Source organism: Oncorhynchus masou, chromosome 6 (assembly GCF_036934945.1).
Source record: "Oncorhynchus masou masou isolate Uvic2021 chromosome 6, UVic_Omas_1.1, whole genome shotgun sequence".
NCBI classification, from domain to species: domain Eukaryota; kingdom Metazoa; phylum Chordata; class Actinopteri; order Salmoniformes; family Salmonidae; genus Oncorhynchus; species Oncorhynchus masou.
The window spans coordinates 39,975,572-39,998,672 of NC_088217.1; the positions used below are offsets into that span (position 1 = coordinate 39,975,572).

Genomic DNA, 23,101 nt, shown 5'->3' on the forward strand with positions numbered 1-23,101 from the left:
TACAGTGCCTTCAGAAAGTATTCACACCCCTTGACCTTTTCCATTTTTTGTTGTGCTACAGCCTGAATTTAAAATGGATTACATTGAGATTTTGTGTCACTGATCTACACACAATACCCCATAATGTCAAGTTGGAATTATGTTTTTAGAAATGTTTGTAAATTAATTAAAAGCTGAAATGTCTTGAGACAATAAGCATGCAACCCTTTTGTTATGGCAAGCCTAAATAAGTTCAGGACTAAAAATGTGCTTAACAAGTCACATAAGTTACATGGACTCACTCTGTGTGCAATAACAGTGTTTAACATGATTTTTAAATGACTACCCCACACATTCAAATATCTGTAAGGTCCCTCAGTCGAGCAGTGAATTTCAAGCACAGATTCAACAACAAAGACCACAAAGAAGGGCTCCTATTGGTCGATTAGTAAAACTTTGAATTGTGCATCAATACACACAGTCACAACAAAAATACAGGCACCCTTCCTAACTTAGTCACGGGAGAGGAAGGAAACTGCTCAGGGATTTCACCATGAGGCCAATTGTGATTTTAAAACAGTTTTTCAGCAGTTTTAAGGGTAGGAACATGCTTCTTTATCACATTTGGTTATCAAAATTGCCTTAACATACTAAAAATGTTTCAGTTCATCTTTAATAAATTAATTTCTATAGCTTCCAAAATATGTCTTACAGCGGTGGGGGAGTGCCAAGATGGAGGCACGGTGGTGTCAACACAGCACCTCTTATCAGCCATCTAGTTTATACATACATTATTGGAGGTGGTTGTCTGGCTTTGAATCTTTTGGCAAAATAATTCTAACATACTCTGATGATACATTAGATACAGGATGAAGCATACTCACCCTTTATCACAGATTGCTCTTGCTGATGCACCAAAAAGTGTGCCTTCCTTAAACTCATATGTCAAATGTGGTATCTTCCTGGGGGCACCACAGTCCTTCTCTGAAATGAATAATCATCGAGCCAAGTTAACGTCAACAACAAACAACAGTAAATAAATCAAACAACAGTAAACACGCAATAAAAATCGCACTTCACAGAAAAACTGAGAGAAAATGCTAGTATTTTGCCGCATACTTTTGCAGGTTAATTTGAGCGTGCTCCACTTTCCACTCGTGCAGGTGATTCTTTCAGATCCTTGCTCTTTCAAGTAGCCGTTGACACACTCAAAAGTGGCTTCCTCCCCCTCAGGAAAATCGTTCATTAATAGCGCATCATTCGTTAGAACAACATTTCCCTCTACTTGAGGTTTGGGACACTCGGCTGTGAGGACATGATATAGTAGAATATGTCAACTCCACACACAATGAGAGTTACGTTGGCCAGCTCAAATTAGCAAAGTGTCTATTTGTAAACAAAACATTAAGCTAAAACTTTTATAAACGTTAGCTAGCAAACGGTTACTGTACAGCAAAGTTACCATGACTAGAAACGTACTCACCATTTCCACTTGTTAAAAAGATAAGGCATATCAAGCACTTAGTCCATGCATTTGAATAAAACATTATAGTAGCTGTCCTTTTGAAAGTTGATTTTGTGTGAAGACAAGTCGGTCTCTCGATCTAACAAGTTCTCTCTGATCTTGTTGGCACTATCTAGCTGGCTGTTTAATCAGTAGCAACCAGTCCATGGACGACTTCAACTGTCGCTTGAAGATATTTTCACTTTCCAGCAACCATAGCAACACTGTAGCGCTTCACCTAAAACTGGGTTTCACGTAGTTACCACAACCATATCGTAAAAAAATAAAAATAAGACAAAAATGTGCTTTTTGGTCTTAATTTAAGTGTATGATTAGGAATAGGGTTAGCATACTGGTTAAGGTTAGGTTAATGTTATAAATCACATTAAGAAGATATGGTGGCTGACTTTTGGCAGTGTTAAATTGTGACGCTCGTTACACCACGCGCAGAGTAACCCAGAGCTACGCCATAATAGCCTAATAATATACTATTATAATTAATCCTGAATAAATAATGATTATGATATGTTTCTGAAGCAGGCCTAGTTGAGAATACATAGAAGGGGAAATTGAGTTCATGTAATTTTGACTGAAGTGGAGAAAGCTATGAGTTAACTGACCACATCACTGAATAGTTTCCATCCTCCCCTGCCTTGTGACCTGTGGACAAGTTTGAGTTTCGGTTGGCTCAACTGAAGATAAATTATGCACTTGATCTGTCAACGTGTCTTATTGCGCTCCATGCGCTTGAAACTGCACAGGATAGATAGAGGTCAGGGATTTGGGTAGGTTTTGTTAAAATCCCCATATGCTCTATGTTATATATTTCACATATTACAATGGTCATTAATAATAATAATGATAATAAATGTATTTTATATAAAGCTTTTCATTACATGAAGAACCTCAAACGCTTTAAAAACTAAACAAAAAACTCATTTATTGATGGTAGTTCGTTCATGTGTTGGCTGGACAATGATCGTATACGGTGGCGGCGTGTCCAGAGGACATCAACTCAAGGGACTCGAGCACGGACTCCTGCTTCCACTTCAGCATCCGAGCGCACAGTCCTCCTTATCATTTGCTCATGCATGAACATAAGACTACATTGGTATGGTTCTGGTATAATTCAAAATAAGGGCATGGGAACAAGTATACAGACTTCTATTAAACGATAACGATGTCGTATGTTCCATTTCCTGCATAGGAATAACTGTGATTTTTTTCCACAGTTGGAGAAATCTAGGGCGTATCCTCCCCTAAACTGGTGGAGATCTCCAAAACAGCACCGTTGCCATGGTAAGTAGATTGTCTACAGAAGAAATATCCCTGACAGCAGTGGCGGTTCGAGCTGGTATGGCTCCCTGGGCGAACCCACCCTTCAGCCACCCCCATACAGAAAAAGCACCATTCTGCACAACTGTAAATTTTATTCTGACATTTGGAACAACAAAAATAAATTATCCTAACATTTAAAACTATATAAATATAAAAATATATACAAAAAGAAGTAACAAAGACAAATAGAAACAAATTTGTGTTGATTTGGCACTCGGGCATCAATACATTATCCATCCCTCAACAGTGTCAACCAAGAGTCAAGACTAAACCAATTCACCTTGGTGGTGTGCAGACTGGTTTTATATTATTCTTAACGATTTCGCACAAACCAGAAAAAAATGCAACAAGATGTCAGTGAAACTATATATTTACAGTATTATGAATGAATTGTGGTTTATTTGGTAGCATTTCGTAGTGTGACTGATTTTACTAATTGCATTAGTACTGTACAAAGTTAAAGGTGCACTATTTGATAGATTCTCACGCTCCCCCTACTTCGGGCTTCCAGTGGGGAGACCTGAGGTCAACCTCCCCCACACCCCTCTCCATCTCGTCAACTTACCATCATTATGACCAGGAATATGTCTTTCCCGAAGCGGATCCTTTGTTCGGACCTCCACCCTGGACATGCGTTCTTATCCCAGAGGCCGACCCAAAACACCGCTGTCGCCGCAGGAGAGGCAGACAGAGCGGCCTACTGGTCAGACTCAGAAGGCGAGCACACCATCCACCGCTTCCGAGAATATAACTTGCCAATGTACAATCTCTAGATAACAAGGTGGACAAAATTAGGGCATGAGTTGCCTTCCAGAGAGACATCAGAGAAGCTCTGTTTCACTGAAACATGGATCACTCGGGATATGTTGTCAGAGTCAGTACAGCCACCCGGATTCTTCACGCGTCGAGCCGACAGAAACAAATATCTCTATGGTAAGAAGAAGGGTGTATGCCTTATGATTAACGACTCATGGTGTAATCACAACAACATACAGGAACTCAAGTCCTTTTGTTCACCCAACCTAGAATTCCTTACAATCAAATGCTGACCGCATTATCTTCCAGGGAATTCTCTTCGATTATAGTCACAGCCGTGTATTCCCCCCCCAAGGAGATCCCTGGTAGGCCCTGAAAGAACTTCACTGGAATCTATGTAAACTGGAAACCATACATCCTGAGGCTGCATTTATTGCAGCTGGGGATTTTAAGAAAACTAACCTAAGAACCATACTTCCTTTATTCTATCAGCATATCAAATGCGCGACAAGAGCTGGTAGCTTTCTGGATCATTGCTACTCGAACTTCCGCGACGCAAACAAAGCCCTCGCCCACCCTGCCTTCGGCAAATCTGACCATGACTCCATTTTGTTGCTCCCAGCCTATAGACAGAAACTAAAACAGAAAATGCCCGTGCTCAGGTCAATACAACACTAGTCTGACCAATCGGATTCCACGCTTCAAGATTGCTTCGATCACGTGGACTGGGATATGTTCCAGATAGCCTCAGACAATAACATTGTCGTATACGCTGACTCGGTGAACGAGTTAGTTAGCAAGTGCATCGGAGATGTCGTTCACTCTGTGAACATTAAAACCTTTCCTAACCAGAAACCGTGGATTGATGGCAGCATTTGCGCGAAACTGAAAGCGCAAACCACCGCTGTTAATCATGGCAAGGCGACCGGAAACACGACTGAATACAAACAGTGCAGCTATTCTCTCCGCAAGGCAATTAAGCAATCAGTATAGAGACAAAGTAGAGTTGCAATTCAACGGCTCAAACGTATGTGACAGTGTCTACAGTCAATCACGGATTACAAAAAGAAAACCAGCCCCGTTGCGGACACCGATCTCTTGCTCCCAGACAAATTAAACAACTTCTTTGCTCACTTTGAGGACAATACAGTGCCACTGACATGGCCCGGTACCACAGCCTGTGGGCTCTCCTTTTCCTTGGCCAAAGTGAGTAAAACATTTAAACGTGTTAAACCTCGCAAGGCTGCCGGCCTAGACGGCATCCCGAGCCGCATCCTCAGAGCATGCGCAGACTAGAGGTCGACCGATTAATCGGAATGGCCGATTAATTAGGCCCGATTTTAAGTTTTCATAACAATCGTAATCGGCATTTTTGGACACCGAACATGGCCGATTACATTGCACTCCACGAGGAGTGGCAGGCTGACTACTTGTTATGCGAGTGCAGCAAGGAGCCAAGGTAAGGTGCTAGCTAGCATTAAAAATAATCAATATTAGCATAATCACTAGTTAACTACACATGGTTGATGATATTACTAGTTTATCTAGCTTGTCCTGCGTTGCATATAATCAATGCGGTGCCTGTTAATTTATCATTGAATCATAGCCTGCTTTGCCAAACGGGATATTTAACAAGCACATTTGCGAAAAAGCACTGTTGTTGCACCAATGTGTACCTAACCACAAACATCAACGCCTTTCTTAAAATCAATACACAAGTATACATTTTTAAACCTGCATATTTATTTAATATTGCCTGCTAACATGAATTTCTTTTAACTAGGGAAATTGTGTCACTTCTCTTGCGTTCTGTACAACAGAGTCAGGGTATATGCAGCAGTTTGGGCCGCCTGGCTCGTTGTGAACTGTGTGAAGACTATTTCTTCCTAACAAAGACAGCGAACTTCGCCAAACGTGGGATGATTTAACAAAAGCACTTGCGAAAATAGCACAACCGTTTTTGGGAACTGTGACTTGTCATGTAATAACTTCTCTCTGGCTATGCAAGAGGAGAAAGGACTGCTTGAATCAGTCAAGAGCAGCAAAAAATATGTAGACTTGGTGAGTGACTCATGCCCCTCTTTACTCTTTTGCATTTGAAAAGTTTTTTTGTTGTTGCTGTAAAGGTACAAATTGTGATTTCTTTGATAATTTATTTAGAGGTTTATTCATACAAGTTTACATAATGATACAGTTTTAGTAAATCTATAGGCTAAATGGAATATAGAAATGTTTTGCCTTTCCAATTGAATAAGAATATGAATATACAGTGTATATTCATTCACACGACACCATACCCATACCGCCGTGGCACTGTGCACTGGCACGCCACCTTCTGTCCCTTATTTTGTAGTAAAAAAGTTGGCAACCCTAGATGTAACCTAATTTATGCACAACATTGGAGAGAAATAAGCTTTTTGTGCAAAGGAGCATTTCTGGGATATAGTATAGTAACTGTAGCAGATCACATTTACCTACCCAACCATGATTATTAGACAATGTACATACTTTCATATTGTCATGTTCTGACCTTAGTTCCTTTGTTTTGTCTTTGTTTATATGGTCAGGGCGTGAGTTGGGGTGGGAAGTCTGTTTGTTTTTCTATGTTTGGTTTCTGTGTTCGGCCTAGTATGGTTCTCAATCAGAGGCAGGTGTTGTTAGTTGTCTCTGATTGAGAATCATACTTAGATAGCCTTTTTCCACCTGTGTTTTGTGGGTGTTTATTTTCTGTCTTTGTGTTACGTGTGTATGTCACCAGAAAGGACTGTTTCGTTTCGTTCGTTCTATTATTTTTGTATTGATTCAGTGTTCAGTGCTTTCTTTAATTAAAATTATGAACATTTACCACGCTGCGCTTTGGTCCTCCTCTCTTTCTCCCGACGACATTCGTTACACATATTTACACATGTCTCAAAGAATGAGAAAAGGCAGTTATCATGAAAATTATTTGATCTCTTAAATCACACAATACACACTATAAAATCTAAGTACAAAACCTCTAAGTAAATAAGATTGACGTTATTTTGTGACATTTGGGACTGCAGGAAAATAACATGAAGAGCTGGTTTCCTGGACCCAGATTAAGCCTACTTGAAAAGGAATACAGTGCTGTAGGCTTAACCTGGGTCCAGGAAATGGTCTCTTACTGTTATTTTCCTGTGAGCCACGATCAGTAAGCACACATTTAGAAATGGTCAGTGATTATCAGCCTGGGAATTTCCTCAATCATACATTTTGTTTAGTGCACTAATCTCATTACAGGGGCTTCTGCCCACACAACAGAGCAAGCTAGCAGCCTGTAGTCAAATAAGGCAGTTGAAAAGACAATTACGTATATTTCAGTGTTGTATATACATAGAGAAAATATATATTTCAATACCGGTTTTCAAACATTGGGTTAAAACATTTTCGCTGAACTGAACTGACTTTCAGAAACAATTTAATAAAAGAGGAACAATCCGCTGGCACTACTTTTCAAGGCTACAGATGCAGACTAGCAGATAGGTGCAGTCCTAGCCCTGGAAAGAAATGAGACATTTTAGACGAAGCATTGACTCAGCGGAGCAGTTTTAACAATAGTGTCACTATTTAGATTACTCAAGCTCAAAGACTAACTGAGACTAACATATTTTTGAATAATGGTTTTAATATAATGATATGTATGAACTGTAGGTACCTTGGGTAGGCATTCAACATAGTTATTTTGAAATTGTAATAATTCCTCTGCTCGACTTCGGTCTTCTCCAAACTGGTACGAACTATGTATCATTTTCAAACAATGACAGTTTGTCAGGATTACCATGTTTACATATAATAGTGCAGTAAAGAAATATATTCTGCATGCCAATCTCAGTATTTTAGCAGTGTTTTAGTTGGGTAGTTTGTGTGTTCCAGTGTGGTAGGCAGTTAGAAAGCTGGTCAGCTCAGCACTGTGTATAGCCTAGCCTACTACCCCACCTCCGTTTAGAACAAAATACTCTATTCTATTTTTCAAAGCCAATATCTGTCCCAGAGTGCCTTTGCAAAGGATTTCCTTACTTCCTTGATTTTTCAACAAACTGCAGGAAAAATGTAATTTTTTGGCCAAAACAGGGAAAAGTAACCAGCAAAAAGTTTGATCATGCAAATCACAGATACTGTAGGGAATACATAAATACAGTATAAATGCCCATGGCCAGACTGAATGTTAGTTGATGGGTTATGTAAATAAAGTTTTGTTAACAAATATTGTTTAGGTCAATTAATTGGCCAACCGTATAGCTCGTTTATCCAAATAATATTTTGATTTAATGACGGTGTAAGTCAGTTGCCAGAAGCTGTGGTTAATGCACATACAGTATTGTTAGTAAGAGGAAAATATAATCTGTGATTTAGTTGTAGGTGAAATCGTGCTTAATCATGGACTATTTTCTAAAAAGATAAATTATTAAATGTAGGTTCTCACCCTTTCCTCTTACAATACCGTGTGATCAGCACAATAACAATAAATGAAACTGCAAAAGACAAGGTATCAATCATGAGTCCACTGTATGATCTTCAAATGGTGAAGAGAAAGTGTAACACAAATGTGATAAACATGGTAAAATGTGAAAGTAGGCACTTTAATAGGCTTACTAGTGTAACAAATCAAGTAATGTGGAGGAAATTCCTGATGGGCTACAGAAGGGAATGTTTCTCCAGTACAGTATAAAACAAAGTATCCAGTTTAGTTAGAACATATTATGGAATTCTTACCTATGACAGTGCCGATCCCACTTCCCACAACTGCTGCATTCTCTGAAAGAGAGATTCAGTATTATTTGTTCAAATATGAGCTAGAAAAATATACTACAAAATTATAATCTAATAATAACCACTTGAATCAACTTAACTCACCAGTAGCTGCATTGGTGTCATGTTCCCCAATGCCATTATTCCTCCCTGAAACTGCAAATTTCAAATTAAATTAATAAACAAGCCCTTGATTATACTGGGATAGATTTACTTGGATTTCCTCTACCTCGTATTGTGGGTGGAACAGTCGATGTTGTTGTTATTGATGATGTTGATATAGTTGTTGGTTTCAAAAGAATGTCATTGACATCTATGAAATAGAAATGTACAATGATTATTCAGTATTGCACCTTCATGCAGTGCTTTCATTTTTAATTGGTGTACACCACTATTACTCCCTGAAACCTCAAATACCAAATTCAATGAATTATCAAGCCCTTGATTACACTGGGATAGATTTACTTGGATTTCCTCTACCTTTTATTGTGGGTGGAACAGTCGATGTTGTTGTTATTGATGATGTTGATATAGTTGTTGGTTTCAAAAGAATGTCATTGACATCTATGAAATAGAAATGTACAATGATTATTCAGTATTGCACCTTCATGCAGTGCTTTCATTTTTAATTGGTGTACACCACTATTACTCCCTGAAACCTCAAATACCAAATTCAATGAATTATCAAGCCCTTGATTACACTGGGATAGATTTACTTGGATTTCCTCTACCTTTTATTGTGGGTAGAACAGTCGATGTTGTTGTTATTGATGATGTTGATATAGTTGTTGGTTTCAAAAGAATGCCATTGACATCTATGAAATAGAAATGTACAATGATTATTCAGTATTGCACCTTCATACAGTGCTTTCATTTTTAATTAGTGTACACCACTGTTACTCCCTGAAACTGCAAATACCAAATTCAATGAATTATCAAGCACTTGATTACACTGGGATAGATTTACTTGGATTTCCTCTACCTCGTATTGTGGGTAGAACAGTCGATGTTGTTGTTATTGATGATGTTGATATAGTTGTTGGTTTCAAAAGAATGTCATTGACATCTATGAAATAGAAATGTACAATTATTATTCAGTATGGCACCTTCAAGTGTAAACCACTGTTACATATGACACTGACAGGGATTTACAGAAGGAAGATCAATGACAATGTTCCTTATCATAGTCTGACACATGCCTGCAGTGTCTAGATGTAGGGTGAAGGCGGATCTACAACAATAATATATAATGTATCCTCTGTAAAGCATATAACCCATAACAGCTGGCAGATAATTGATCAAACATAAAATGGAATCTATACCTTTGCATTCAGGAGGTAATGAGTTGTATTCACCATCTTCAATGCACTCAATTGATTTGTTTCCAATGAGGGTGTAACCTTCATTACAGGAGTATTGTATGACGCCACCATACTCTGGTAACTCTTCGCCAGGCTTCTCTATGATCGTGCCATGCATTATCTCAGGAGGTTTATCACAAGTTACCACTGAGGAAGATACATACATGGTTGCATTATATTTGTGGTCTTTATTCAAACAAGTTCAATGCCTTATTTTTTATTTTATTTAACCTTTATTTTGACAAGGCGTCATGCTTTGACAGGGAGTCATGCTTTGACAGGGAATCAAGCTTTGACAGGGAGTCATGCATATATGTCCAAGTGTGTCAATGGCAAATATGGGAGATTTACCTTTACATCTTGGTCTTCCACTCCAACCTATGGCATAACACTGCCTGTAACTTGGGCCCATAAGTTGATAACTAGAAGAGGGGGAGAGAGCATGTGAGAGGTGGTCAATGATGTATATAAACCCTGGATTGCTTATGCCATCTATTGGCTATTGAGAGGTTTTGAAGCCTACGGTCGGCCATATTTGCACTCCCCAGTAGGAGCAGTCCTCCATAGGAATGAATGCAATTCTACAGTACAGTGCCTTCAGAAAGTATTCACACCCCTTGACCTTTTCCAATTTTTGTTGTGCTACAGCCTGAATTTAAAATGGATTACATTTAGATTTTGTGTCACTGATCTACACACAATACCCCATAATGTCAAGTTGGAATTATGTTTTTAGAAATGTTTGTAAATTAATTAAACGCTGAAAAGTCTTGAGACAATAAGCATGTAACCCTTTTGTTATGGCAAGCCTAAATAAGTTCAGGAATAAAAATGTGCTTAACAAGTTACATAAGTTGCATGGACTCACTCTGTGTGCAATAACAGTGTTTAACATGATTTTTAAATGACTACCCCACACATTCAAATATCTGTAAGGTCCCTCAGTCGAGCAGTGAATTTCAAGCACAGATTCAACAATAAAGACCACAAAGAAGGGCTCCTATTGGTCGATTAGTAAAACTTTGAATTGTGTATCAATACACACAGTCACAACAAAAATAGGCACCCTTCCTAACTTAGTCACTGGAGAGGAAGGAAACTGCTCAGGGATTTCACCATGAGGCCAATTGTGATTTTAAAACAGTTTTTCAGCAATTTTAAGGGTAGGAACATGCTTCTTTATCACATTTGGTTATCAAAATTGCCTTAACATACTAAAACGTTTCAGTTAATCTTTAATAAATTAATTTCTATAGCTTCCAAAATATGTCTTACAGCGGTGGGGGAGTGCCAAGATGGAGGCACGGTGGCTTCAACACAGCACCCCTTATCAGCCATCTAGTTTATATATACATTATTAGAGGTGGTTGGTGGGGTGGTTGTCTGACATTGAATCTTTTGGCAAAATAATTCTAACATACTCTGATGATACATTAGATACAGGATGAAGCATACTCACCCTTTATCACAGATTGCTCTTGCTGATGCACCAAAAAGTGTGCCTTCCTTAAACTCATATGTCAAATGTGGCATCTTCCTGGGGGCACCACAGTCCTTCTCTGAAATGAATAATCATCGAGCCAAGTTAACGCCAACAACAAACAATCAAACAACAGTAAATAAATCAAACAACAGTAAACACGCAATAAAAATCGCACTTTACAGAAAAATTGAGAAAAATGCTAATATTTTGCCGCATACTTTTGCAGGTTAATTTGAGCGTGCTCCACTTTCCACTCGTGCAGGTGATTCTTTCAGATCCTTGCTCTTTCAAGTAGCCGTTGGCACACTCAAAAGTGGCTTCCTCCCCCTCAGGAAAATCGTTCATTAATAGCGCATCATCCGTTAGAACAACATTTCCCTCTACTTGAGGTTTGGGACACTCGGCTGTGATGACATGATATAGTAGAATATGTCAACTCCACACACAATGAGAGTTACGTTGGCCAGCTCAAATTAGCAAAGTGTCTATTTGTAACCAAAACATTAAGCTAAAACTTTTATAAACGTTAGCTAGCAAACGGTTACTGTACAGCAAAGTTACCATGACTAGAAACGTACTCACCATTTCCACTTGTTAAAAAGATAAGGCATATCAAGCACTTAGTCCAAGCATTTGAACAAAACATTATACTGGCTGTCCTTTTTAAAGTTAATTTTATGTGAAGACAAGTCGGTCTCTCGATCTAACAAGTTCTCTCTGATCTTGTTGGCACTATCTAGCTGGCTGTTTAATCAGTACCAACCAGTCCATGGACGACTTCAACTGTCGCTTGAAGATATTTTCACTTTCCAGCAACACTGTAGCACTTCATCTAAAACGGGGTTTCCAGTAGTTACCACAGACACAAAATGAATATACAACCATATCGTGGTTGGTCTTCATTTAAGGGTAGGATTGGGAATAAATTCAGCATATTGGTTATGGCTAGGGTAATGTTAGGGATTTGGGCAAGCTTTGTTAAAATCCCCATATGCTCTATGTTATATATTTTACACATTACAATGGTCATTAATAATAATAATATATGTATTTTATATAGAGCTTTTCATTACATGAAGAACCTCAAACGCTTTAAAAATGAAACCAAAAAATCAATAAACATTTTTTATTGATGGTAGTTCGTTCATGTGTTGGCTGGACAATGATCTTATACGGTGGCGGCGTGTCCAGAGGACATCAACTCAAGTGACTCGAGCACGGACTCCTGCTTCCACTTCAGTATCCGAGCGCACAATCCTCCTTATAATTTGCTCATGCATGAACATAAGGCTACGTTGGTATGGTTCTTGTATAATTAAAAATAAGGGCATGGGAACAAGTATACAGACTTCCATTCTGAGTGACAGGAATTCATTGGAAGAAATCTATCAAACGATAGTGATATCGTATCTTCCATTTCCTGCATAGGAATAGCTGAGCTTTTTTCCACAGTTGGAGAAATCTAGGGCGTATCCTCCCCTAAACTGGTGGAGATGTCTCCAAAACAGCACCGTTGCCATGGTAAGTAGATTGTCTACAGAAGAAATATCCCTGACAGCAGTGGAGGTTCTAGCTGGTATGGCTCCCTGTGCGAACCCACCCTTCAGCCCCCCCCCCCATACAAAAAAAGCACCATTCTGCACAACTGTAATTTTTATTCAGACATTTGGAACAACACAAATAAATAATCATAACATTTAAAACTATTTTAATTTAAAAATATATACAAAAATAAGACTCATAAATATCAAAAAGAATTAACGAAGACAAATAGAAACAAATTTGTGTTGATTTGGCACTTGAGCATCAATACATTATCCATCCCTCAACAGTGTCAACCAAGAGTCAAGACTAAACCAATTCACCTTGGTGGCGTGCAGACTGGTTTTATATTATTCTTAACAATTTCGCACAAACCAGAAAAAAATGCAACACTATGTCAGTGAAACTATATATTTACAGTATTATGAATGAATTGTGGTTTATTTGGTAGCATTTCGTAGTGTGACTGATTTTACTAATTGCATTAGTACTGTACAAAGTTAAAGGTGCACTATTTGATAGATTCTCACGCTCCCCCTACTTCGGGCTTCCAGTGGGGAGACCTGAGGTCAACCTCCCCAACACCCCTCCCCATCTCGTACTTCTGAGTGGCTGACCTTCCCAAGCAGTAGCCTGCCTAGATCACAAACTTGTAAGGACCGACGCTGGAGTCGAGAAACAGGTACGGGGAGTCAAACATTTAATCGGAACAGAAGCATAACAAGATGCCCAGCAGACAGAGATGGTTGCATCGCTTCAGGTCCTTAGAAAACTATGCAGTTATTTGTTGTTTTTTTACATATTATACCTTACATTTTTAGCCCAGAAAAGCTCAAGTGTCATTACATACAGCCGGGAAGAACTATTGGATATGAAAGCGATGTCAACTTACCATCATTATGACCAGGAATACGTCTTTCCCGAAGCGGATCCTTTGTTCGGAACTCCACCCTGGACATTGGATCTTATCCCAGAGGCCGACCCAAAACAACGCTGTCGCCACAGGAGAGGCAGACAGAGCGGCCTACTGGTCAGACTCAGAAGGCGAGCACACCATCCACCGCTTCCGAGCATATACAGTGGGGCAAAAAAGTATTTAGTCAGCCACCAATTGTGCAGGTTCTCCCACTTAAAAAGATGAGAGAGGACTGTAATTTTCATCATAGGTACACTTCAACTTCAACTATGACAAAATGAGAAGAAAAGAAGAAAAAAAATCCTGAAAATCACATTGTAGGATTTTTAATGAATGTATTTGCAAATTATGGTGGAAAATAAGTATTTGGTCACCTACAAACAAGCAAGATTTCTGGCTCTCACAGACCTGTAACTTCAGAGGCTTCTCTGTCCTCCACTCGTTACCTGTATTAATGGCACCTGTTTGAACTTGTTATCAGTATAAAAGACACCTGTCCACAACCTCAAACAGTCACACTCCAAACTCCACTATGGCCAATACCAAAGAGCTGTCAAAGGACACCAGAAACAAAATTGTAGACCTGCACCAGGCTGGGAAGACTGAATCTGCAATAGGTAAGCAGCTTGGTTTGAAGAAATCAACTGTGGGAGCAATTAATAGGAAATATAAGACATACAAGACCACTGATAATCTCCCTCGATCTGGGGCTCCACGCAAGATCTCACCCCGTGGGGTCAAAATGATCACAAGAACGGTGAGCAAAACTCCCAGAACCACACGGGGGGACCTAGTGAATGACCTGCAGAGAGCTGGGACCAAAGTAACAAAGCCTACCATCAGTAACACACTACGCCGCCAGGGACTCAAATCCTGCAGTGCCAGACGTGTCCCCCTGCTTAAGCCAGTACATGTCCAGGCCCATCTGAAGTTTGCTGGAGAGCATTTGGATGATCCAGAAGAAGATTGGGAGAATGTCATATGGTCAGATGAAACCAAAATAGAACTTGGGCGTGGAAACATCATGCTTTGGGACTGTTTTTCTGCAAAGGGTCCAGGACGACTGATCTGTGTAAAGGAAATAATGAATGGGGCCATGTATTGTGAGATTTTGAGTGAAAACCTCCTTCCATCAGCAAGGGCATTGAAGATGAAATATGGCTGGGTCTTTCAGCATGACAATGATCCCAAACACACCGCCTGGGCAACGGAGGAGTGGCTTCGTAAGAAGCATTTCAAGGTCCTGGAGTGGCCTAGCCAGTCTCCAGATCTCAACCCCATAGACAATCTTTGGAGGGAGTTGAAAGTCCGTGTTGCCCAGCATCAGCCCCGAAACATCACTGCTCTAGAGGAGATCTGCATGGAGGAATGGGCCAAAACACCAGCAACATTGTGTGAAAACCTGGTCAAGGCTTACAGAAAACGTTTGACCTCTGTCATTGCCAACAAAGGGTATATAACAAAGTATTGAGATAAACTTTTGTTATTGACCAAATACTTATTTTCCACCATCATTTGCAAATCAATTCATTAAAAATCCTACAATGTGATTTTCTGGATTTCTTTTCCTCATTTTGTCTGTCATAGTTGAAGTGTTCCTATGATGAAAATTACAGGCCTCTCTCATCTTTTTAAGTGGGAGAACTTGCACAATTAGTGGCTGACTAAATACTTTTTTGCCCCACTGTAACTCGCCAATGTACAATTTCTAGATAACAAGGTGGACAAAATTAGGGCACGAGTTGCCTTCCAGAGAGACATCAGAGATGCTCTGTTTCACGGAAACATGGCTCACTCGGGATATGTTGTCAGAGTCAGCACAGCCACCCGATTTCTTCACGCATTGCGCCGACAGAAACAAACATCTCTATGGTAAGAAGAAGGGTGTATGCCTTATGATTAACGACTCATGGTGTAATCACAACAACATACAGGAACTGAAGTCCTTTTGTTCACCCGACCTAGAATTCCTTACAATCAAATGTGACTGCATTATCTTCCAGGGAATTCTCTTCTATTATAGTTACAGCCTTGTATATTCCCCTCCCTCGATAGGCTGCCGGCCCAGCTGGCATCCCTAGCCGCATCCTCAGAGCATGCACAGACTAGAGGTCGACCGATTAATCGGAATGGCCGATTAATTAGGGCGATTTTAAGTTTTCATAACAATCATAATCGGCATTTTTGGACACCGATCATGGCCGATTACACTGCACTCCACGAGGAGTGGCAGGCTGACTACTTGTTATGCGAGTGCAGCAAGGAGCCAAGGTAAGGTGCTAGCTAGCATTAAAAATAATCAATCTTAACATAATCACTAGTTAACTACACATGATTGATGATATTACTAGTTTATCTAGCTTGTCCTGCGTTGCATATAATCGATGCGGTGCCTGTTAATTTTTAATTGAATCATAGCCTGCTTCGCCAAACGGGTGATTTAACAAGCGCATTTGCGAAAAATGCACTGTTGTTGCACCAATGTGTACCTAACCATAAACATCAACGCCTTTCTTAAAATCAATACACAAGTATATATTTTTAAGCCTGCATATTTAGTTAATATTGCCTGCTAACATTAATTTATTTTAACTAGGGAAATTGTGTCCCTTCTCTTGCGTTCTGTGCAACAGAGTCAGGGTATATGCAGCAGTTTGGGCCGCCTGGCTCATTGTGAACTAATTTGCCAGAATTTTACGTAATTTTGACATGACATTGAAGGTTGTGCAATGTAACAGGAATATTTAGACTTATGGAATGCACCCGTTAGCTAAAATACGGAACGGTTCCGTATTTCAATGAAAGAATAAACGTTTTGTTTTTGAAATGATCGTTTCCGGATTTAACCATATTCATTTCTGTGTGTTATTATGTTATAATTAAGTCTATGATTTGATAATTGATAGAGCAGTCTGACTGAGCGGTGGAAGGCTGCAGCAGGCTCGTAAGCATTCATTCAAACAGCACTTTCTTGCGTTTGCCAGCAGCTCTTTATTGTGCTTCAAGCATTGAGCTGTTTATGACTTCAAGCCTTATCAACTCCCAAGATTAGGCTGGTGTTACCCATGTGAAATGGCTAGCTAGTTAGCATGGTGTGCGCTAATAGCATTTCAATCGGTGACGTCACTCGCTCTGAGACCTTGAAGTAGTTGTTCCCCTTGCTCTGCATGGGCTGCGGCTTTTGTGGAGTGATGGGTAACGATGCTTCGAGGGTGGTTGTTGTCGATGTGTTCCTGGTGTCGAGCCCAGGCAGGGGCGAGGAGAGGGACGGAAGCTATACTGTTACACTGGCAATACTAAAGTGCCTAAGAACATCCAATAGTCAAAGGTATATGAAATACAGATGGTATAGAGAGAAATAGTCCTATAGTTCTTAAAATAACTACAACCTAAAATGTCTTACCTGGGAATATTGAAGACTCATGTTAAAAGGAACCACCAGCTTTCATATGTTCTCATGTTCTGAGCAAGGAATTTAAACATTATCTTTTTTACATGGCACATATTGCACTTTTACTTTCTTCTCCAACACTTTGTTTTTGCATTATTTAAACCAAATTGAACATGTTTCATTATTTATTTGAGGCTAAATTGATTTTATTGATATATTATATTAAGTTAAAATAAAAGTGTTCATTCGGTATTGTTGTAATTGTCATTATTACAATTTTACAAGTACTTACAATTTTACAATTATTATAATTTTTTTAAATCGGCCGATTAATCGGTATCGGCTTTTATTTGGTCCTCCAATAATCGGTATCGGCGTTGAAAAATCATAATCGGGCGACCTCTAGCGCAGTGAGTTTACAGACATATTCAACCACCCCTATCCCAGTCTGTTGTCCCCACATGCTTCAAGATGGCCACCATTGTTCCTGTTCCCAAGAAAGCTATCGTCCAATTGCACTCACTTCTGTCATCATGAAGTGCTTTGAGAGACTAGTCACGGACCATATCACCTCCACCCTACCTGATACCCTAGACCCACTCCAATTTGCTTACCGCACCAATAGGTACACAGACGGTGCAATCGCCATCACGCTTCACACTTCCCTATCCCATCTGGACAAGAGGAATACCTATGTAACAATGCTGTTCATTGACGACAGCGCAGCATTTAACACCATAGTACCCTCCAAACTCATCATTAAGCTCGAGACCCTGGGACTCGACCCTGCCCTGTGCAACTGGGTCCTGGACATTCTGACGGGCCGCCCCCAGGTGGTGAAGGTAGAAAACAACATCTCCACTCCGCTGATCCTCAACACTGGGGCATCACAAGGGTGCGTTCTCAGCCCTTTCCTGTACTACCTTTTCACACATGACTGCATGGCCATGCACACTTCCAACTCAATCATCAAGTTTGCAGACGACACTACAGTGGTAGGCCTGATTACCAACAACAACAAGACAGTCTGCAGGGAGGAACTGAGGGCCCTCGGAGTGTGGTGTCAGGAAAATAACCTCTCACTCAACGTCAACAATACAAAGGAGATGATCGTGGACTTCAGGAAACAGCAGAGGGAGCACCCGCCCATCCATATCGACGGGACAGTAGTGGAGAAGGTGTCAAGTTTTAAGTTCCTCGGAGTACACATCACAGATCAATTGAAATGGTCCACCCATACAGACAGCGTGGTGAAGAAGGCGCAACAGAGCCTCTTCAACCTCAGGAGGCTGAAGAAATTTGGCTTGTCATCTAAAACACTCACGAACAATCGAGAGCATCCTGTCGGGCTATATCATCGCCTGGTACAGCAATTGCACCGCCCTCAACTGCCCTCAACCTTGGCAGGTAGCCTAGTGGTTAGAGCATTGGGCCAGTAACCGAAAGGTTGCTAGATTGAATCCCTGAGCTGACAAGGTACACATCTGTTTTTCTGCCCCTGAACAAGGCAGTTAACCCACTGTTCTTAGGCCGTCATTGTAAATAAGAATTTGTTCTTAACTGACTTTTCTCCAGAGGGTAGTGTTATCTGCACAACGCATCACCGGGGCAAACTTCCTGTCCTCCAGGACACCTACAGCACCTGATGTCACAGGAAGGCCAAAAAGAACACCAAAGACAACAACCACCCGAGCCACTACCTGTTCAACCCGCTATCCTCCAGAAGGTGAGGTCAGTACGGGTGCAAAAAAGGTTGGACCGAGAGACTGAAAAACAGCTTCTATCTCAAGGCCATCAGACTGTTAAACAGCCATCACTAACATAGAGAGGCTGCTGCCAACATACTGACTCAAATCTCTGGTCACTTAAAAAACAGACTAAAATGAAGGTGTCACTTTAATAATGTTTACATAGTGGTGTCACTTTAAATAATGGCACTTTAATAATGTTTACATATCCTACATTACTCATCTCATATATATATACTGTATTCTACACCATCTTCTAAATCTTGCCCATGCCGCACGCCATCGCTCATTCATATATTTATATGTACCTATTCTTATTCATCCCTTCACATTTGTGTGTATAAGGTAGTTGTTGTGAATTTGTTAGATTACTTGTTAGATTTTACTGCATAGTCGGAGCTAGAAGCACAAGCATTTCGCTACACTCGCATTAACATCTGCTAACCATGTGTATGTGCCCGATTTGATTTGACATGAAACAAGACAGGAACAGCGTCAGCACACGGGTATACAAGAACATATGCCAATCAATGCTGAAGCGGGGAACAGAACGTGGAAACAGACAGATATAAGGGAGGTAATGACAGGGGTGATTGAGTCCAGGTGAGTCCAATAATCGCTGATGCGCGTGACAGTGGAAGGCAGGTGTGCATAATGATGGCGGCAGGAGTGTGTAATGCTGGGTAGCCTGGCACCCTCGAGAGCCAGGGTGGAAGAGCGGAAGCTGTTGTGACAGTACCCCCCTCTAGGAGCGCCACCCGGCGTACCACCTGGGCCAGCCTGTCGGGCCGGCCGAGGGCGCTGGATAAGGCGGATGACGTGAAATCCCAACGAACCGGCTGAGGCATGAAGGCCTGTCGATCCCGCTGTCCCAGGTGGGACGCCGGAGGTAATAACAGAGGTGAATGAGTCCAGGTGAGTCCAATAATCGCTGATCTGCGTGACGGGGTAAGGCAAGTGTGTGTAATACTGGTGGCAGGAGTGTGTAATGCTGGAGAGCCTGGCACCCTCAAGCACCAGGGGGAAAGAGCAATTGCAGGCATGACAAAACTAGAATCAGGGTGCCCACTCCGACAAGGTTAATTGACCCACAGTCCCAAATGGTGACATGATATCATTGACTTGACGTGCAAATGAGCGATAGAAAACCGATCGCGCAAATGTCACCATCCCAAATGTTTTGGTGCCCCTGGTAAGATGCCACCCTGGAACTACATGCTGTATACCAAATAAGGTATTTGTCACATGAGGTATTTGTGTTGGCTCAATAGCAAAATAATCTGGGCAATGATAAACCATCCCCAAAGGCATGCTGCCACATGACAAACTTGAAGTATGATTTGGAACTGATACCAATATTCAGCAGTCAACAGTCAAGATAATGTTTCAGCATAGAAAATATTTTTCCACATAACATGCAAACCTGTTATTGGAAATAACTTATTCATCGTACCAGTCTCTCGATTGTATCATGAAGTTTCTTCCCTCCCCATATACTTTAACCTAGCTGAGAGTCCCTTTTTCACCTTTTCATAACCCCGATATTCCCATCTGCTTATAAGGATTCATTGTTGTGTTAATGTCCATTTTTTAACAGTCCTTGACATTCTGTGTCCTATAGAGCTCTGACATACTGCTCTTATCTTACCACACACCCGGTGTCACACCCTGATCTCGCCCTGTGCCCTAATACCCTGTGCATATTATTAGAAAGCCATTTCTGTCATGTACAACACACATAATAATATTGTACATTGTTCATTCCACCAGCATCTTAAAAAGTGAATGATTGAATTGCTTTCAAATGCTGTCATATCCAGTAAATATGAATAGGTCAATGAGTCAGCGAGGATGTCGTCAATCTGTGTTATGCTTCCACTGTGACATTAAGTTCCCTCTGCTAGAGAACTGATAACCGAACTACTTTGCATTGAAGTCACTCCCCGTGTCAGCAATGTGCAAACTCATCTCTTTCTCAACACAAGACTAAAGTTGAACTAATTAATTTAGATATTAATTATTGAGATCATCTGCCTATGAGTTCATCAGTTGTGAAACTGTGCACTTGGGCAAAGCCTTATTTTTCTAATTCCCGGGGGAATGGGATCTTAATTAAAAACCCAACTGTCAAAATATTGAGATAGTATAGAAGTAGTTATGAAACACATTAAAGGCCCAGTGCAATAAAAAACATATTTTCCTATGTTTTATATACAGTGCATTCGGAAAGTATTCAGACCCCTTCACTTTTTCCACGTTTTGTTACTTTACATCCTTATTCTAAAAGCGATTAAAAAAATCCTCATCAATCTACACACAATACCCCATAATGACAAAGTGAAAAAAAGTTTTTGCACATTTATTAAAAATTAAAAACAGAAATGTACATTAGTATTCAGGAGATTTGCTATGATACTCAAAATTGAGTTCAGGTGCATCCTGTTTCCATTGATCAGCCTTGAGACCTTTCTACAACTTGGAGTCCACCTGTGGTAAATTCAATTGATTGGACATGATTTGGAAAGGCTATAAAAGGTCCCACAGTTGACAGTGCATGTCAGACAAAAAACCAAGCCATGAGGTCGAAGGAATGCCGAGACAGGATTGTGAAGAGGCACAGATCTGGGGAAGGGTACTAAAAAATGTATGCAGCATTGAAGGTCCCCAAGGACAGAGTGGCCTCCATCATTCTTAAATGGAAGAAGTTTTGAACCACCAAGACTCTTCCTAGAGCTAGCCGCCCGGCCAAACTGAAAAATCGGGGGAGAAGGCCTTTGTCAGGGAGGTGACCAAGAACACGATTGTCCTTCTGACAGATCTCCAGAGTTCCTCTGTGGAGATAGGAGAACCTTCCAGAAGGACAACCACCATTGCAGCACTCCACCAATCAGGCCTTAATTGTAGAGTGGCCAGACGGAAGCCACTCCTCAGTAAAAGGCACATGACAGCCCGCTTAGGGTTTGCCAGAAGGAACGAGGTTCTCTGGTCTGATGAAACCAAGATTAAACTCTTTGACCTGAATGCAAAAAAATCACGTCTGGAGAACCTGGCGCCATCCCTACGGTGAAGCATGGTGGTGGCAGCATCATGCTGTGGGGATGTTTTTCAGCGGCAGGGACTGGCAGACTAGCCAGGATCGAGGGAAAGATGAATGGAGCAACGTACAGAGACATCCTTGACGAAAACCTGCTCCAGAGCACTCAGTGCCTCAGACTAGGGTGAAGGTTCACCTTCTAAGAGGTCAACAACCCTAAGCACAAAGCCAAGACAACACAGCAGTGGCTTCGGGACAAATCTCTGAATGTCCTTCAGTGGCCCAGCCAGAGCCCGGACTTGATCCCAATCGAACATCTGTGGAGAGACCTGGAAATAGCTGTGCAGCAACTCTCCCCATACAACCTGACAGAGCTTGAGAGGATCTGCAGATAAGAATGGGAGAAACTCCTCAAATACAGGTGTTCCAAGCTTGTAGTGTCATATCCAAAAAGACTCAAAGTTGTAATCGCTGCCAAAGGTGCTTCAACAAAGTACTGAGTAAAGGGTCTGAATACTTTTGTAAATGTGATATTTCAGTTTTTTACTTTATAAATAATAAAAATGATCTAAACCTTTTTTTTTGTCATTATGGGGTATAGTTGTAAGGTTCTGCTTTTCTTTTCTTAGTCAACTTTGTGTTCTTTTTCTTTGTTCTTGAGCGTAGCCCTGATTCTTTGTGTTCTGGAACGTAGTCCTGTCTTAAATCTTTGTTCATTGATTTCACCTGTGTTCGTTTCCCACCTGGTCTCATCAGCTCTCTATTTAGTTCAGTTCTTTCTGTTTGTATGGTTGTGAGGTATTGTTTGTTTTTGACTGCCTACCTGTGTTTGACCATTGCCTGCCTGTGAACACAATCCTTGCCTTCTGCGAAGGTTTAATAAACATCTGTCGCGCTCTGTGCGTGAATCTACACCTTGTTCTCCCTGAGTATGCATTACAATAGTGTGTAGATAAGGGGGGGAACAATTTAATCCATTTTAGAATACAGCAGTAACGTAACAAAATGTGAAAAAAAGGGAAGGGGTCTGAATAGTTAGCGAATGCACGGTGTGTATACTAACTCAGCAAAAAAAGATACGTCCTCACTGTCAATTGCATTTATTTTCAGCAAACTTAACATGTGAAAATATTTGTATAAACATAACAAGAATCAACAACTGAGAGACAAACTGAACAAGTTCCACAGACATGTGACTAACAGCAATGGAATAATGTGTCCCTGAACAAGGGGGTCAAAATCAAAAGTAATAGTCAGTATCTGGTGTGGCCACCAGCTG

General features: G+C 40.6%; 1 protein-coding gene across 12 annotated transcripts in view; it reads right to left on the reverse strand.

Annotated features, from left to right (window-relative positions):
- The window catches only part of LOC135542052 (complement decay-accelerating factor-like), a 41,476-nt gene extending 29,469 nt beyond the window's left edge, over positions 1–12,007 (reverse strand). For 2 of the 12 annotated variants that reach the window (XM_064968669.1, XM_064968673.1), the window contains exons 1-9: positions 11,774–11,994; positions 11,410–11,595; positions 11,168–11,267; positions 10,060–10,130; positions 9,670–9,855; positions 9,330–9,413; positions 9,079–9,162; positions 8,828–8,911; positions 8,577–8,660 (exon numbers count right to left, since the gene is read on the reverse strand). In XM_064968669.1, coding sequence (XP_064824741.1) covers positions 8,577–8,660; positions 8,828–8,911; positions 9,079–9,162; positions 9,330–9,413; positions 9,670–9,855; positions 10,060–10,130; positions 11,168–11,267; positions 11,410–11,595; positions 11,774–11,837 — 943 coding nt within the window. In that variant the 5' untranslated portion in view covers positions 11,838–11,994. Of the gene's footprint in view, positions 1–877; positions 964–6,508; positions 7,336–8,021; positions 8,071–8,311; positions 8,354–8,452; positions 8,504–8,576; positions 8,661–8,827; positions 8,912–9,078; positions 9,163–9,329; positions 9,414–9,669; positions 9,856–10,059; positions 10,131–11,167; positions 11,268–11,409; positions 11,596–11,773 lie in introns of those variants that run through there. The other 10 variants (XM_064968665.1, XM_064968667.1, XM_064968668.1 and 7 more) reach the window with 10 other exon arrangements.
- Between the last annotated feature and the right edge of the window lie 11,094 nt (positions 12,008–23,101).